General features: G+C 56.2%; 1 protein-coding gene across 2 annotated transcripts in view; it reads right to left on the minus strand.

Moving 5' to 3' along the window:
• Nucleotides 1-10,347, minus strand: part of LOC121161627 (bone morphogenetic protein 7-like) — a 68,996-nt gene extending 58,649 nt beyond the window's left edge. For both annotated transcript variants that reach the window (XM_040988139.1, XM_040988138.1), the window contains exon 1: nucleotides 9,513-10,347. In XM_040988139.1, the coding sequence (XP_040844073.1) occupies nucleotides 9,513-9,930 (418 nt within the window). In that variant the 5' untranslated portion in view covers nucleotides 9,931-10,347. The remainder of the gene's footprint in view (nucleotides 1-9,512) is intronic.
• Between the last annotated feature and the right edge of the window lie 8,319 nt (nucleotides 10,348-18,666).

Here is an 18,666-nt window from a genome sequence, read left to right on the forward strand (position 1 = left end):
ATCCGAAGCCAGGAGCCTCTTCCGGGTCTCCCACGCGGGTGCAGGGTCCCAAAGCCTTGGGCTGTCCTCGACTGCTTTCCCAGGCCACAGGCAGGGAGCTGGAAGGGAAGCGGGGCTGCCGGGATTAGAACCGGCGCCCATATGGGATCCCGGGCGTGCAAGGCGAGGACTTTAACCACTTGCGCCACCGCGCCGGGCCCCATGGGACAAGCAAGTTTTAAAGCCACCTTTCATGTGGGACCAGGAGGAATGACTGTTCTAATTGAGCTCAGTGGGAGGGTATCGCCTGGTCAGCCTGTTAGCAAGGGAATTACCAGCCGTCACAAAAGGAGACACGTTCTGAAGCTTCCAGAAATACTGGTCTTCAACATACAGGACAGCAAGATGGAGTCACTGGATGCACAGAAGACACATGGGGCTTGTTCTGGTTAAGCGAACTTCAAAAGTGACAGTCAGCCAGAACTGACACTGGGTAGGTGGCCTGCGATGCCCACTTCCAGACTTGACTCCACTTCAGAGTCCAGCTTCCTACTCACAGTTGCCCTAGGAGGCAGCAAGGGACAGTTCAGGTCCTTGAATCCCTGCCACCCACCTGGGAGATCTAGATTGAATTCTGGGCTCCTGACTTTGGCTTGGTCTAGCCTTGGCTATTGCAGGAACTTGAGGAAGGAACCAATAGATGGGACTGACTCTCTGTTTTTCAAGTAAACATGAAAGTAAATACAAGAGCTTTTCAAAAGTCAGTGGTTGATAGCATAGAAATTCAAGAGCTGAGCCTTGAAATCATTGCATAACTGACAAGTGGGGCTGCTTCTGCAACACAGCCACGTGCTCCAGGCTGCCCTGCATCTGAAGATGGCCTCGGCTCATGCCACGTGATGGGCAAGCACGGCTCCAGGCTCTGTCTGAGCCGCTGCCTTCCCTCTGTGTAACAGGGCCGTGGTCTCCCGCCCACTTGGGTCAGTGTAGCCATGGAGCCAGCTCTGAACATGGGAACACGAGCGCATGGGCGCTGTCTCTTCCAGGTTCATTCATTAACTAAGAAACTTGAAAGGCAGGGAGAGTCAAAGGCAGAGAAACAAAGAGATGCCCCTCACCCACTGGCTCATTTCCCAAAGGCCTGCAACACATCGGAGCCAGCCACATCAAAGGCAGGGCTGGAACTCCACCCATGCCTCCCAAGCGGATGGCAGAAACCCAAGCACTTGAACCCATCACCTGTGCTTCCCACGTGCACATTTGCACCCCAGGTCAGGAACAGGTCTTGAGCTCAAACTCAGGGACCAGGACATGAATTTGGGTATCCAAACCAACCTCTGCCCCACTACACCAAACACCCGTCCCAGGAAGAGGCTTGACAATCTTTTCACATCTTTCAGGCTGGCATAGTAGCTGTGACATTTGGGGGGCAGAGACCTCACCAACCTACAATGGAGTTGGAATTTAATGCAAGCAAAGCTTGGATTCCAGGCTTCCAAGGTCACAGGCTCTTGGTGACTACATGGTAACTTCATTCATGCTGACTGGACTAGGAGTTAAATCATTGCAACTGGGGGCCAGATCTGTAGCTTAGCAATCCCAGAGAGCTAACCCACATCTTGGGAAAGCATGTAAGAACATCTCATCCCATTGCCAACTGCAGTGGCAGGAATGCTAATTACATGCATCTTCTTTATTAATTAAAGCATGTCAGTTAAAACCCGTACTGATGGATCAGCTGAGATGCAAATTATTTAATGAATACCAAAATTCCATACTGTTTTCACCTTTAATGCCTCCGACTCCAATATCTACTTTCACCCTGGGTTGTATAAAGCATGAAATACCCTAACATCACATAATCATGGACGGTGTCTCTAAGCAGGCTGGAATCGACCAGTGGGTATCTGCGAGCAAGTACCTTGGAGGACACTGCCTGGAGTCCTGCGTCCGTTTATGCACACCATGGCCCATCCCTGAGCACCTTGCGTGCTATGAGAGCTCTGCCAGTCACAACAGGAGCAGGTGGCCAAGCAGAGTCCCTTGCTCAAAGTCCCCAATTGGAACGTGTCTGTGTGTGCGTGCATATCCAGCTACTGGGCAGGCAAGCACTGGGCCACTGCACGCCCAGCATCAGGCTTGCACTTAGATCTCTGCGCTTTTCTTTTTTTCAAAACTAAATGAAAGCAACAGAGAGGCTGAAGTTACAAGACAGCACAGGCCCAAATCCAGAACATTCAAAACAGGCAGGCCCTGGATTTTGGAAACAGTGCAAGTTTCTAATCACAGCCAAATTTAATTAAGCCAGACAACAAAAGATGCAAACTTGAAAACTAAACCATAGAGATAAAGATGGAATTGAACACATGATCTCCGAGATGCAAGAGAAACTCAATACTTGCTGCCACGGGTTTTTCAAACAGTTGAGAAAGAGCCGAAGGGAACTTGGAGGCAGCTTTGAGGCAGAAGGCCCACCGCCAGGCCCCGGCCCTGGGGACACGGCACAGTTCTGCAGCGTGTGGACGCTGCTGAACACCGGGCTTTGTTCTGGACCCCAGCTGCAGTAGGAAGACTTGCACCTGTTCAACCACGGGGTGGGGGAGCCTGCCACTCTGTTAATGAATGCTTTGGGTCGTCACTCCATGGAAGGGAAAAACAATTTGTACTTTGACCATCTTCCAGAAAGAGGCAGAAAGAAATGTCTCAGCAATGCGGGTGAGCTTTTTTGTTTGTTTGTTTCCTTTTTTAAAAAATAAAAATCTAGACTTTTTTTCTTTGGCAACAATTTTTTACTTTCAGTGGCCAATACAGTATAGATAGTTCCTGCATGCCCCCTTACTCTGTTCCAGTCTTCCAGGCCACAAAACTTGTCAACAGCCTTGGATGCTAACAACTAGAGAGATTCCGCATTCCACTGTATGCCTCTTCCAGTGACTTTGGTACATTCGTGTGAATGCCACCGACCTCAGAGGGAACTGACATACCTCTGACATCTTTGAAACCACCCACATGGCTTACCATCAGAATCTGAAAACGACATACTTAAGAACTGAAATTTCAACTGGCGTCCCAAAGTGATGGTTGATCTGACCATCTCCATAGAGAGGCAAGCACCACCATGTGCCGGGCACCTAGAGGCGCTCAGGGGTAGGGTATTGCCTGGCCAATTCTGACACTCCAACCTGCCAGAGGTCACACAGCCCATAGGCAACCACAGCTTTAGGCTGGGTCTACAGAGGATCACCCTGCCAGGCCACACCCACTGCTGTCACCACCAACTTCCTTCCCACAGAAGCAAGCCCCCCCCAACACACAGCTCCCCAGCCCCCCTGCTCCATAGATCACCCAGAATTAGCTGCACGGGGTCAGGAAACCCAGCCAGGCAGTCCCGCGAAGGAGTGAGGACTGGAACCCTTCAGAGAAGGCCTCCGTTGGCAGCCACCCCCCTCCTGCCTGGGAACAAATTAACATTGGCATTCCAAACACAGGAAAGGAAGGAAATTGGAAACACAGTTGAGACTCGGCCAGCCCTTTGAAACACTGTACCATGCTACCGACAGCAATTAATGAGAAGCAGGGCTGCTCCGAGAGCCTCTGATTTGGAAATGCATTAACACACGTTCAACATGTTTGTACAGGAACTGGATTAGAAGCACCCCAGCTCCCAAACAATAAAGCAATTACCCTAAAACCAGCGCTCTCAGAACTGTCATTAATTCAATCCACTCTGCGGGGCTCAGCCTTGGCTTTGCGCAGATCACACAACGCACCCAATGACAGCAGCAGCACAAGAGTGCAGTGCCCTTCCGGCTTCCCAGGGAAGTGTCTCCGAGGACCTCCCCCTCCGCCCAACCATTAGCACCCCACTTGGGAGAGTGAGAGACCCACAGTCATGTGGGAACGGCCGCTTCACCGGGGAAGGTTCACCACGACAAAGTATCTGTTCCACATTAAGAAAAACCAAGTCACGCTGTTGTCAGGGATTATTTGTCAAATGCCATTTGCCGCGAAACCCGGCGTTCGCTCCCCGCAGAACACACAGCTCAGACCCTGCGGCTCACGTAACAGCCGGGCTCAGCCGTCCGTGGGACCCTCAGGCCTGTCTCAGCCGCTTCAGGAACTGCCAAGAAAAGCATCGGGCGCTGGGAAAGGCAGCCCTGGGCCTTGAGCTGCCCAGCATGGAAAGCTCACGATCCACAGAGCAGACTCTGATATCCCAAAAGGACTTGCCAGTCTCACAGTCTTAGAAGAACACCTAAGACAAGCAGGCTTCCCTGTAGCTGTATAGCAGGAAAAGCCACCACCTGCAGCACAAGCATCCCATATAGGTGCCAGTTTGAGTCTCCACTGCTCCACTTCTCATCCAGCTCCTTGCTAGTGTGCCTGGGGAAGCAGCAGAGGACGGCCCAAGTGCTTGGGCCCCTATACCCGCATAGGAGACCCGGAAGAGACTCCTGGCTTCCATTTGGCCCAGCTCTAGCCACTGTAGCCATCTGGGGATTGAACCAGTGGTCAATGGAAGAATTCTGTCTCTCCTTTCAAATAAAAAATCTTAAAAGGAGAGGGAGCAAGAAGGGGTTTTCGGTGACATGGGCAAGCCTCCATGCTCCTGAGCTGCAATAGTTAGAACAGCGCCAGGCCCCACGTGCCTAACCGCACCCGCTGTGCTTGGCCATCCGGGCCATCCACGTCAATGGCGAGCAAGCAGCAGGCCCTGTCCTGGTCTCCTCCCGCCGCCTCGCCCGGTGATATCATCCCGGCCTACCCCACCCCTTCCCCATCGCATGTCGATCTGGGATCCATCAGCTTGGAGCAATTCAAGTGTGTCAAGCTAAATGTGTTATCATTTTCACCCCAAATTAACAGTTTCTATGTAAATATTGGTAATTCCTCAACCCGTGGAGGCTAGAGGCAGCAAAATGGCACCAGCATGCTTGATTTAAACTAATTAAAAGCAGAGGGGCTGTGCAATTCAATATATTGATTTTACCAGTGGGACTTCCATCTCGTGGAGTGAGTGTATTCAAGCTGAAGAGCTCTCCCCTGCGGCGGCAAAGGTTGGCCTTCTCGTTCCTTCCCACAGGTCCTTCTCGTTCCTTCCTTGCGACAGGTCCCACATATACCCACCCGCACCGTCACCCCAGGGACACTGGGGGGCAGCGTTGAGGTGATGCACACAGCAGCCCTTTACTGCCCCCAACCAAGTCCTCTGCCACAGCCCGTGGAAGGCAGCGTCGCCTGCAGCTGGGTGCACAGCATTCTCTATTGAGGAATCCTCAGCTGGCTGCTCGGAGGGGCAGCCTGGGGCAGGGTTAGGACATGTGCTTCCTGCAGTGGGCCAAATATGACCTTACCCAGTAGGGGCGGGGCGATATCAGGGCGATAGCGATGATCAATCAACCTCGCCAGGACTCTCCCTGGAATGAAATCACCACCAGTCTCCGAGCTCAGCGGCCATGTGAGATTTGCTCACATCGCAGGCACGCTGGCGGCTGGGGGACCGTCCACCAGCTGTGTTTATCTGGGCAGAGACTGCACCGCCCGGCACGCTGATGTTCCACCGACATTGCAGCTCTCTGGGGCTGGTTCTCAGAAACCCCTTCTCTACGCCATACATTCAAAGCGCTCCCAGCCCCACCCTTGAAGCCCTGAAGGCGATGTTTACCCAGGCCTTCGGCCTGCCGTGGGGGCCACGCTTTGCCACCGACTGACCCAAGCTGGCAGTGAGGGGTCACCTGTCTTGAAGCCAGAAGACACAGACACACAAGATCAAAACAGTTCAAATTTTGGTCATGTAGTCCTGGTGTGTGTGTGTGTGTGTGTGTGTACATGGGGCAGGGTGTCTGATTTATAGAAGCAGGAAAACAAGGTTTAAAAGAAGCAATTTGGAAAGGGTTACTAAAAACACAGCTGCTGGTGCACTGCTCTAGCACAGGCAGGGAGGGCGAAGGCAGGGGGAGGCCGCTGTGACATCTACATTCACCTCTGGCGGCTCACCAGCCAGGGCCGCGCTGGAATGCAGAGCAGCCCCTTCCAAATTTTAACACAAGCCAGGTGACAGCTGCAGATGCCTGCCGCCTGCTCGCTCGCGAAGCACTCCCCAAAGGAAACTCCTAAACTGTAACAGAATCTTTCTCTAATACTCGACAGTGGTAGGGCCTGTTCGGAGGGGCAAAAAGCAGCGATCTTAATGCCAAACACTTGTCAACAAAAAGGACAGCCAGATGGAAGGGAGCAGAAAGCAAACTGCCCGGCCTCCGTCCCACTCCCCTGCTCCACACACAAAAGCCACTTTTCTACTCCTATAATGATAGGTTTCCAACTTTCCCTAGCTTTCTTTTTTTTTTTTTAAATTCAGTTTTAAAGATTAAACAAATGTGGTCCCGCCATAATCTAGTTGCCCATTCCATACCAGCCTGTTTCTTCAGAAGATGCCAGACAAAGGCCACAGACAGGTCCCCCCCCACCTCCCCAACAAACACATCTCGCAGAACTGTCCCAGCCCAGGACTATTTAAGACGGCCAAGCCTGTTTTGAATTCACAAATTAAGTCTGCACGGAGACTTATGAATCCAAACCAGTTCGCAAATCTTGCCATTGAACTTGTGGGCCCAGGCTGAACCCAGTGCATCTTCCTGGAGCACTCTGCAAGGAGGTGTGCTCCTCCCGGGGCAACTGCAGGCCCTCCTTGCCAGCACCTGGTTTTGTCGTAAATTCCCCTTCGGCCTCCCCCTCCAGTCCAGATCCCACTCAGCCTGGCAAACTGCTTGAATTCCAACAGGGAACGACTTACAGGAACAAAAAACCTGGTTTGGCTGCAGGCAGAAGGAAGAATAAACGCACGACGCCTGCAAAAGCCTTCAGGATTCAGGCAGGGGTTCCCCACGGGCGCACACGGGCTGCAGCGCGGTGGAGGTATGCAGTGGGGGAGGGGCCGTGGGGCCTGCCCCCACATCCCCCCAGTCCCCATCCATGGTCCCAGAGTCCTCCCAGAGAGAGCATAAGAATGAATGGTTCCTCTCCCTTAGGTGAAGTGTGTCAGAATAACTCAGCAGCAGGATACTGTCTCCCAGACATCACTGTGCTTTGCAATCCCAGGATAACAGTATCTTTCTCATCTCTCTCTCTTTTGGAGTCTGAACGCATCTCCTACACACATTCCCCCAACCCATCCCAGACTGTCTGCCACCCGCTCCCTATAGAGAAATTCCAAGACCCCTTCGCTATGGATCAGAAGGGACTGGCGGCTTAGACCCCCGAGCCATCACCTTGCAGGAATTACAGGCCAACCTTAGAAGCGTCCACAGGCAGCGTCATGCCAAAGTGCAAGTCCAGGTCTTCAGCTGCCTAATTACCTCGGGGTTAGGGACCAGGAGCGAAAGAACGCAAGATCAGGGTGTGCTCTGTGCAAAGCCACTCTGCCATCTAATTTGGAGTGATGTGGCAGAAAGCTGGACCGAGAAAGTCGGACCGTCCCACAAAGCCCAGAGCCAGCCCTCCTGATTAAGAGGCTCAAACAAGAAGGTCTTTGTCCTTTTGAGATGAAAGCAATGGATTGGAAGGTGTGTGTGTGTGTGTGTGTGTGTGTGTGTGTGTGTGTGTGTAGCCGGGAGGAGGGAAGCCACCCAGCTGGGGCCTTCCCAAACAGGTCTCAGCTTGCTTTGCTGCCGGAGGGGAGGGGCTGGCCAGGGTTGGGTGGGGGTGGGGGGGACACCTTGGTAGTGAACAGACTGGCTCTCCCCCAGCCCACCCCTGACCGGCCAGGAAGCAGGGTACTTTCTGCCGGGCTTTTACAGGATCCTCCACAGAAGCTGGGGATTACAAACACCTCTTTAAAGACTGGCCAGCCTCTGAAGGCAGCTGCTGGGACCTGCTGCCCTGGTGGGACTCGCCACTACACAGCAGAAAGCAAGATCACAATCCACCTCCCCACCCCCACCTCCTCACCCTGCCTGGCCTCCCAGAACCGCAGGAGGACCACGCGCCCCAACTGCACTGATTGGCTGCTATGCACATATCTGAAAGTTCCTTTCAACAAATACAAACAGGAAAAGGAAATCGTGCAGGAAAACTCAGCCCCCAGCTCCCGCCCCTGCACCCGGGAGATCTTGTTGCAGGTCCCTGCGTCTTCCTCCAGTGTCACCGGGAGGGAGGATGAGGGAGGATGAGCGAGCACCGGGTGACCCTAGGGCTCTGCACCTTGCCCTCTGCCGCCTCCAACGCCTCCGGAGAGGCACCCGATCAAGACGCAGGAAGCCACCTCCCTCTTAGCCCACTGCTGAGTGTAATCCAAACTTTCTCCAAGTGATTCTGGCATCTAACCCTTCCACCCCCCTGGTTCGCAAAAGCTCGGTCCACAATTTGATCTTCGCTGTTATTAAGGACAATGGCCTCCCGGAACTCCGGGGACCTTATCTGGAGCAGGAAGCGCGGGAGGCGGACCAGCGCGTCCCAGAGCCGCCCCCCGCCGCCGCGCCCCTGGTGCCCAGCGCGGGGCTCCCGCGTCCCTCATTTCCGCGTTGACGGCACCAGCGCGCGCTGAGTCTAACCCGTCTCGACTCGAGGGGTTTGCAGCGAGTTACACAAATAGAATAAAAGAGGCTCAGGAAACGGCGCTATCGGGGCGTGTTATCTCGGAAACCAAATATTTGATCGTCAGCCCTCACAGCGCGCGGCCGGGGGTGAGTTTAAGTGAGTCTGGTGGACGTGCGCGCAAAGATGGTACCTCGTGCCTCTCCCCCGCCCCCCGCCTTAACCCGCTCCCTGCCGCTCCAGTCGGGAACTTGGGGGCCACACCGCCCCCGGAGGGTGTCTGCACCGGAGATCGCCCGCCACCCAATCGCCAAAACCGGTGGTTTGCGCGCCACACGTGATAAACGCTGAAAATGGATTCTGCCCGCCCGGGACCTATCATTACATATTTAAAATAGAAAGCTCGCAATGGCAACGGCTCTTTCCCCGGCTCTAACCTTGGGAGCCTGGAGAGAGAGGGGCCTCCCGGCGGCCGGGAGAGGGGCCCGGAGGCGCTCGGAGCGCCTGGCACGCCGAGGCGAGCGCGCGGCACCGGGACAGATAGGGCTGGCCGGGGCAGGTAAGGGAATGCGACGTCCCGCGGTGCCAGGGCACGGCAGGGCTACGAGGGGCCGAGGGGCGGGAAGGCGGCTTCGCGCCGAACCGGGCCCTTTAAATCCAGGTAGCGCGGGCCGCGCCCGCCCGGGACGGCTCACATGACCGAACCCTGCGCTTTGAACTGCTCTGCGGCTAGGCGGGTGACCGTACACCGAGGGGACTCCGGGCGGGTCCCAGAACCCACACAGGCCAGCTAAGTCCGGCTCGCCTCACCTGAGGGGGCGCGCACAGAGCGGGGTCCGCCGGGGCCGGGAGCAGGGAGTTGCAGGGGAACTGGGAGACCCTGCCGTGTTGCAAACGACCGCGAGTGGAAAGAGGAGCGGTCTGGATCGAAGGAGCGGCCCCCTCTCCGTCCCCAAGCGCCCCCTGACCGGGAGGCGCACTCCCGCGCTGCCTTCACTCACCGAGGTTGACGAAGCTCATGACCATGTCGGCGTCGGTGAGGAAGCGGCTATCTTGCAGGCTGGCCAGAGGGGGGCCCTGAGTGCTGAATACGGCCTTGTAGGGGTAGGAGAAGCCCTGGCCGTCGGGCCCGCCGCCCTCTTCCACCGCCATGGCATTGTACAGGTCCAGCATGAACATCGGCGCGGAGTTGTGCTTGCCCTGGAGGTGGGGGCGCGGGCGGTGCGGCAAGCCCAAGATGGAGAGAATCTCCCGCTGCATCTCGCGCCGCTCCTGGCTGCGGAGGCGCCGGTGGATGAAACTCGAGTGCACCTCGTTGTCCAAGCTGAAGTCGGCCAGGGCGGAGCGCAGCAGGAACAGGGGCGCCCAGAGCGCCACGAAGCTGTGCGGCGCCGCGGCTCGCAGCGAGCGCACGTGCATCGCGCCGGCTCTCCGCGCCGCTCCGGGCTCCGGGCACCAGGGGCCGCGCGCCGCCCCAGGTGGCAGAGGGGGGCAGGCGGCCGTCCACACCGCTCGGTCACTTGCTGCAGACGGGGCCCGCTGCGCCCGCGCCAGACATGGCCCCTCCCCAGCCGGCTGCGCTCTGCCCTGACCCCCGCCCCCCCCGTTCGGCGCTGCCCCGGGGCGCCCTGGCCCCGCACTCGTCCGGGCGCACCGCACGGCTGGGAAACCAGCTCCGGCGAGCTGGAGAGCAGACGAGCGAGGAGGCGGGCGCGGGTGGGAGGAGCAGTCAGCCAACCTTAGGCGTCCGGAGAGCGAGAGAGCGCCGAGGAGGCAGCGAGGCGGCGGGCGGGCGAGCAAGCGAACGCTGCTTCCTCCAGCTGCTCTCGCCGCAGGCCGCCGCGACCCACCCTCTGCAGACCCCAGGTGCGGACAGCCAGGCCCCGAGTCACACCCCAGCCCCACGCGCCCCTGGCCGCTGGAGAGGCTGCTTCGGGAGCCGCCGAGCGGTGCGCGCTGGGGCCTGCGAACAGGAGGCGCAGGACCGGCTCCCGGGCCCCTCCCGCGCCGGCCTCCCACCTGCCCTCGGCCCCGCCCTCCGCCCAGGCTGTGCCCAATGGGTTCATTCATTTTCCAAGCGCGCTGGACAAATATTTACCGAGTGGCCGCGGGGTGCCGCGGGACTGTACCGCACGAGTTGCAAAGGGGAGGGGGGACCCGGAGGCGGCCTGACGCCCTCGGGGCTCACAGTCGAGATCAGCCAGGAGACGGAATTCGGGCCTGGCCGAGTGTGGGATGCGGTGGGGCGGGGTAGATGGAGGAAGACCTCCATCTGTTCCCTCAGTACCCCCACGTCTGGTCTTGCAGCCGCGCTTCTTCCCCCGACCGGAGTCAGGGCCCTTGGGAGCCTCCGTAGGCCCTTTTTTAGACCTCATGCAATCTTTTCTTTCATTTCTCTCACTGTGTGGAATAGCGCCCTTTTTATTGTCCCTGCTGCCCCCACAGGGACCCGACGCCCTGGGAACCCAGACCAGCCATCTCTTGTAGCCCTTTTAGTCATGCAGTGCTGGCCCTTAAACCCAGCACCTGGCTGCCACCGGCTGCAGTCAATGTTTGCTGAATGAATACGTGAACCCCACGTGAGCCAGGGAGCTCTTCCCAGCCTCCCTCTGGGGAAGGAATGTGTCCAGCCACCTCCCGCCCCCCAGCCCCCAGTGTCAGCCTCCTGGTTCAGCCTGGGAAGGGACAGGCCTTTGTATCCAGTCCGCTTGCTGAAGTCTGTGCCTAAGCCCACCTCCTCCCCCAGGCGACTCAGGACCCTCCAGCGCCCTCGGCCCACAGTCAAAAAGGAGCAAAACAATAGCTCACCCCATTGGCCATGGGGTGAAAGTTCAACCTCGTCGTCCCTTCTTGAAATGGGCGGCCAGGACTGAGCTCGGAGACAGGCGCATGTTCCCTCCCTGGGCTCCCACAGAGCCTCTCTCTGGAGCTGAGAGACCCTGGGGGTTACGCCTAGGCACTCTGGGCCTGAGCACTCCATGGCAGAGATGGAGGCCAGAGGCCCAGCAGCAGAGGGAAGGCAGGTCTGCAGCCCCCGCCATTCACACATGGCTCCAGCATGCAACATGACTGGGCCTGGATGCCCCTCCACCTGCCCTGCATCGCCCAGGACAGTTGAGCCCTGGAAGTCACTCGGGGGATGCTGTCTGAACTGCAGCCTATACAGCTGTACTTGGCTGGGTACCCGCTCTCACTTTGCAGCAGATTCTGAAAATGACAGAGCCAGTCCTGGTGCCAGGCACAGCACTAGTCAGAAGGACACAGCACGGGCAGCCTTGTCAAGGCTGGCTCTCAGGCAGCTCAGCTGGGCTTGTGGACAGCAGTTCAGTAGTGCTTGTCCATGGCTGGGAGCATGCAGGAATGCTGTGGGCAGCCCAGGTCTACTGAACAGTGGGCACGGGGAGAAGCTTAGAGTGATGTGATGGGGAAGTGGGGACCAGGGTTTCCAAAGATGCCACTGACCTGAGTCCTTGAAGGCTGAGAAGGAGCCAGACTTGCCAAGGAAGGGCATACCAGGAGAAGCAGCAGCCAGGTTTGTGGATCCTGCAGAAACTACCATTCATGGGCGGAGCCACTGCCAGACCGGTGAGATGGTGGAGGCAGCATCCTTCTGAGATGAAAAAGAGCCAAGGCGCACCAGTGCTGGGCTGAGGCTTCTGCTGCTTTGAAATCCATTCTCAGATCTTTGGAGTGGGAGGGGGCTCCACCAGCCAGAGAGGTGACAGGCAGGCAGGCTAGAATGACAGGTGTCCCTACAATCGATTTGCATATGAAAACAACAAATCCCTGGGAGTCAGTCTTGTCCCCTCTCAGCCTCAGAAAGTCCTGGAGATGAGGATTCTAGTGAGCTTCTCTTTGTGCCTCTGCCTTGGGCCTGGCACCGGGCAGGTGCTCAATGTTCACCTGTGTTAGAGGCAGTCGTCCAGGGGCCTGCTGATGGGGGGCTGCCCGTGCGGGTGGGCACACGGCCCAGGTCTCTTTGATTCACCTGTGTTAAACAGAGGCAGTCGCCCAGGGGGCTGCCCGTGCGGGCGGGCGCACCACCCAGGTCTCTTCTTTGAGTCACCGTCTTTTCTCATGCGAGACAGGAGGCAGCCAGCTCTTCTCAGGTGCTCTCTCACCTCCCACAATTCCCCAGGTCACCTTATCTCTGTGATCCCAGCTGGGGGAGGGGATGGCTTCCTTTCTCCTCTCCTCCCCCAGACTGCCCCAGTGGATGCGGGGTAGAGGGGCGGTTGGTGTGACTGCAAACAAGAACTAGCTAGCTAGGAGGACGCCGGGTGCTGGCTTGGGAGCTGAGGCCACCAGTGGGAAAGGCCTTGCGCTGCCTTAGGCAGCAGGGTGGGCTGGGGAGCCCGCTGGCCTGGATTCAGACCCGGCCCCACCGTGTCCCCTGCGGACTTAACCTCCTGCATCTCAGTTTCTTGATTGTGAGAAGATGGAGGGGTGGCGGGGGAGAAGGAGGAGAGAAAGGAGGACCCCTGGGGGTTCTGCAGGGACAGGGGGGACTCAAAGGGAATCCCATCAAGCGGCTTTGCCCAGTGCTGGGCCGAGCACAAACCCTTGATAAAGGTTCATTCCCATCTGGATTTTAAAAGAACGTGTGTTCACAGGTCAGTGGGCCACCTGTGAAAACGGCAACAAAGTGCTAGTCAGATGGCCGCATTTGGCCAAGCTGAGAAAGCAAAGGGCTCCAAGGACAGGGAGCCGCGGTGCAGAGCATGCTGAAAGCAGGAACCGTCTTGAGCAAGGGACTTCCCTGGGCCCCCTCTCCTTTCCCCAGTCCCCTTCCATCCACCTCCCCCACCAGACCAAGGGCGCCAGGCCCTAGGCCTGCTCTGGGGCCGTAATCCGATCTGCCCGGTCTGCTCCACACCTGGGGCCCTGTGTCTAGATGAAAGGCGGCAGGAATGGTGTGGGGTGGCCCCCTCTCCTTGTCCACACCCCTTTTCCGATGGCCTCCTGGCGCTGGTCTGTATGCCTCATCAGTCACACGGTGCAGAAGTGATTCTGAGCGAGTCAGCATGTCTCCACGGCAGTGAGACACCTTCTGCTGACACACACACTGTTCGCCTCCATCTGCAGAACTCAGATTTGCCCAAGGAGGCGCTGCCAGCCTAGAGCCCCAAGACACCCTACCACGGCCAGAGTCCCCAGCTGTGCTCCCTCTGTCCACCTGCTTGGCTGGCCCTGTGCCTCAGCAGGAATCACAGGACCAAGAGCCTCCCGGTGCGGCCTTGAAGGCTCCTGCGTGTGCAGGAGACAGGCAAAGCTTCATCCGAGCACCTGTGCTCCCTTCCGCTTCCCTTCCCTTGAGAAACACCATACGCTCACACCTGCTCGTGCTGGGTTTTCTTTAAACAACAGAGAAAGAGACAAAAACAACCTTTCAGTGAGTGTGGCAGAGCCTTAATTCCACATGGAAAATGCACACATATACACACACCCAGAACAAGCTGATGCCACAAGTCTGGGGGCTGACCAGCGCCTCAGGGGAGCTGCTGTGTAGTTTGTTCCTGTGGCTGTCCCTTCTCCAGAGTCGGCTTGGGTTCTGAGTGTGCATTCTGCCTGGTCAGCTTCCCCAGGGGTCTTCCTCTCCCCCTTCCAAGTCTTCCAGGGAGCCCTCAGGCGCTGCTCCTGCAGCCACTGAGCCCATGGCACTCTTCCCCCAGGGGCCTATTCACTTCTCAGACCACAGAGACAGGAAGCTGGAGACTTACTCAAGTCACACAGAAAATCCCTGATGGATCAGGATCCAAGGTCACATCTGTCTACACAGCCAGGTGCTGAAGTGTCGGGGTACGTGGCGTGATTTGGGAGTGCCCTTTCTCCTGGTTTTTATCCCAGAGCGTCCCTTGGCCACGCTGACTGCACACAGATTCCTGGGACCTGGAAATATGCTGTTGCCTGGAAGGCTGCGCTCCTTCCTGGGATACAGGTGCACTGCACACGGAGGAGCCAAGCTAAGAAGATCTAAAATTAAAACAAGTAAGTCATTTGAGGTTTCAAATCAACGCTTCACTATCTGCCAGCTATGATTCCCAAGGAGCACTCTTCCCGACCACCCTGGCAAACACTGCTTGCTTTCCCCATTGTATAGACAGGAATATTGAGGTCTGGGTACTTGCAAAAACCTTGCCAAAGCCACATCACCCACGAGTGAATGTTCAAACCGGACTCCAGCACGGCAGCTGAGTGTTCCAGCACACTGGGGGAGTGTCCAGCAGAGGGCTTTCTGGTTCCCAGTGGCCCAGCAGCATCCAGCACGTGCAGAGGGCCTGGATACCTCTCCTTTCCGCCATGGAGCCTCTGGGATGGTCACATAATCCGATACAAGGCAACAAGCTTCAAGTTAGAACTTTAACTGGCTGGGCTAAGAGCCTCCCTGAAGGCTCCCTTGCAATGTGGTTACAACGTCAGGCGCTGCTGGCAGTGTCTCTTCTCCCTTCAGGGCAGAGCCACAAGGGAGAGCAAAGCCAGAGAAGACGAGACAGATAGCATTGTGAGCACCTGGTGCCTGCTGTGCCTGAAGCAGGCTCCCTCCAGACTTGCAGGTTTAAGCCCTTTGGTGCTGTATTTTCATCAACTATGTGGGTATTCTGCAAGGCTGGGTTTCAGTGTCTTCATCATGATGATGGAGAAACGGTGTGCAGAAACAAACCCTGGGGCCCACAGTCCTCTGGCGAGACCAGGCAGAGGCGGGCTTAGAGTTCGGGTCCCATGGCCTGACACGGTGCAGGCTCTGCCTGGCCTTCCCTTCCTGCCCTCTGCTCCCTCACTGTGTTTTTGCTCTCTTTCGCTGCTCTGGGTTTTATCTTTCCTGCTTGCCTGTCAGGCTCACCCTCACTCTGACTAGGTTACTTCTGACTCTTGTGAAAAAGGTAATCAGAGAAGATGAGCAGAAGCGAGCTCAGTTTACACGGGCTGCACAGGCACCGGTTCCGAAGCTTCGCGGGAAGAGGATGTGGCGGCTCAGAGCCTAGAGAGCTGGCCACCTGCTACTCGGTGAGCAGCCCAGCACCCCTGACTCTGGCTCCCTCCTTCTCTCAAGCACCCCCATCCTGAGGTCAGCATAAGGTTTTTATTTTCAAAGCTCCCGTGGTGACCCAGCACAAAATAGCATTGCCAGACATAGCAAATAAATATGCAAGACCTTTAGGTAACTTTGATTTTCAGATGAATAATGACTTTTTTAAAACTAGAAATAGATCCCAAAAATACTAAAAATAGTCACTATTGATCGAAATGTGGGTTGTGTTGGTGATCTTGTGTTTGATCTGGCAGTCCCACAAAAAGGGACTCTTCTGTATAAACAGGTCAAATAAGACACATCAGCTCTGTCCCGTTCTGGCTTATAGAAGAATGCCTACCCCTGGGCCTTTGCACATGCTGTTCCAGAGAGCTGGAAGCCTCATCTGCCCAAATCCACGTCTCCCTCCTTCACCTCCTCCAGGTCTCTGCTCCAGTGAGGCCTTCTCAGAAAATACCTGTGCCTGCCATCGCTCACTCATGCTTAGCACCCCCTGAGACAGTGCACACTTATGTGTATATTTGTTTATCATCCTTTCTACCTCCATAGGAATGAGGACCTGATTCTCACCTGCTGAGCTCTCCAATCCTTGGATGGGGCTCCCTAACAGCCCTGTGCCACTAGATCAGCTGACAAAACAACCCTGCTAGCTCAAGTGGACTTGAGCTAGAGGTGTTCAAGCTGCCAAAGGAGGGTTGCCTTTCCTTGCTCAGGGACTCATGCCCAGGGCACCTGCACCCGACACTCAGACCCTAAGAAACGACTCTGCATTTCTACCCAGGCTGTAGCGCCTACGCAAGCTGCCTGTTCCAGTGTGTGCAGACGGCAGTATAAGGCACACCCACGCTGCTGGCAACACCTGGCAGCAGCCTCATGCTCTGGCGACGATATCGGCATTATTTCATTTCATCCTTGCAACTTTTTTTAAGATTTACTTATTTGAAAGGCAGAGTTACATGGAGAGAGTTTCCATTTGCTTGTTCACTGACTGAGTGGCTGTCACAGATGGGGCTAGGCCAGGCCAACGCCAGGATCTAGGTGGAACTTCATCCGAGTCTCCCACAGAGGACCAAGGACTTGGACAATCGTCCACTGCTTTCCCAGATGCAGTGGCGGGGGCCTGGATTGGAGGAGCAGCAGGGACTCAAACTAGTGCTCATATGAGATTCAGTGTCATAAGCAGTGGCTTAACCCATTGCACCACAATGCCAGACACACAATCTTGAAATTGGTATTTGTGTGCCCCTTTTATGGTTAAAGAATGCCAGAACACCACAGAGTCATTTTTTAACTCAGCCGGGACAGTAGCACCCAAGTCCACATCCTCACATGTACAGCAGGTGTAACAGCACCACTTCCTTCTGGGGACCTTGACCCGAGAAACAGACTGCATGTGTGTGAATGACATGGACAAGCCCTGGCTGGCAGTAAATGCCCATGGCCACCATAAGCAACCTCGCTGCCTTGGGAGCCACAAGTGATGAGGCCATAGGCTGCCTCGTTATGGCTTTCGTCCCAGGTCAGCTGGAGCAAACAACAGCATAGCTCAAAGCAAGACAACTAGCAAGATTCAACTTCCCCTGGCATTTGGAGAAGACAATTCTGGGAAAATACCAAGTGTGGGTAGAGAGTGGAGCCAGCATAACCACCATGGATGAGCAGCAGGTTGGCACAGGTAGGAGCCCGGAGACCCAGCATCAGGTGGGGCAGGTCACACCTGGCACTCTCATGGATCAGGCTTCCCATTCTTGCCAGTGAGAAGGGCAACCCCAGAGTTGTACAGTACACCCCCTGAGCAACTGTGGGCAGAAGCCCTGTGCTTTTATTCCTTTTAAGATTTACTTATTTGAAAGTGAGAGAAAGAGATCTTCACCCCTGGTTACTCCCCATATGACCAGGGTTAAGCCAGACAGAAGCCCGAAGCTTCACCCAAGTCCTCCATGTGGGTGAAAGATGGATCCAATGCCCTTTGCCGTCTTCTGCTGCTTTTCCAGGTGCATGATCGGAGAACTGGGTCAGAAGTAGAGCAGCTGGAACTCGAACCAGCACTCCTGGAATGCCAGCTCCACAGACCAGACCTTAACTCACCATGCCGCATAGCCAGCACTGGAACTTCTGTCACTGACTCGGTTACATGTTGATTTCTTTCCCTGACATCTCACAGCATCTTCCCAAGTTCTGAGCTGGCTGCAGTGGAGAGAACGGCCAGATCCCATATAGTTTGGGTTTGGAGGTCGGGGCGGAGAGAGATATAGGCATGAGCCACAGTGACACCGAGGAGAGGAAGGCAGCCAGGGCTGAGAGCCGAGCCAAAGGCCTCTCTGAGCAGGTAAAGTTGGAGAGGAAGATAACCATGAGATGAACAGGGAGGATACCACTGGTGGAGGCCATGGCAGGTGCGTGCCACAGGCATCTGTCCCACCTGGCTTTCTCCAAAGCTGACACTGTGCCTGGAGGAGTCTACCATGCTGCTCATTCCTGTGCCTTGTTGTTGGAGCTAGAAGCATTCAGCCCACACTCCCAGCCAGAAACGACATAGCCACAGCTGGGCCACCATCTTCTCCTGATCGGAGCAGCGAGCGTAGCATCCTCCTGAATTAGCCCTTCCTGGGCCGCCTCTGACCTAGCTTGTTCCCCATGAGCTGTGTGGAGCCTTGGAGCCAGGGAGCTGGGTCCCTCCACAGCTGGGGCCATGCAGAACTGTGTGCCTGACTGTGATCCAGGCCTCCCCCTGGGGCCACAGTGTAGACACTGGGGCATCTTGCTGGGGATTTGCCCGCAGGTGGGAGCTGCGGATGACAGCCCCGGCCCTCCAGGTCCCCAGCAGTGTGGTGCTGGCTTTGTGTTTCCGGCCTCATCGTCTTTGATTCCCAGATGCCATGTGGGAATTTGCTGGGGGTGGGGTGGGAACTGGGGAAACAAAAGGATGATTGACAGGGGTTCAAACGCCTCATTATAAGCAGAAAATTCAATTTGCAGACATTTGGTTCTTTGGTTCCCATTTATGAAGAAGACGAAGAAGAGGAAAAAAACGGGGTTGAGGGTGGCCTCCCCTGGAGGCCTCCATGAGGCTTTCACAGAATCTTGGCATGCAGCAATATAACAGGCTGAGCAGATACAAGCGG

The sequence above is a fragment of the Ochotona curzoniae genome, unplaced genomic scaffold, assembly GCF_017591425.1.
Source record: "Ochotona curzoniae isolate NIBS_2020 unplaced genomic scaffold, NIBS_Ocur_1.0 contig_48, whole genome shotgun sequence".
Classification (NCBI taxonomy): Eukaryota; Metazoa; Chordata; class Mammalia; order Lagomorpha; family Ochotonidae; genus Ochotona; species Ochotona curzoniae.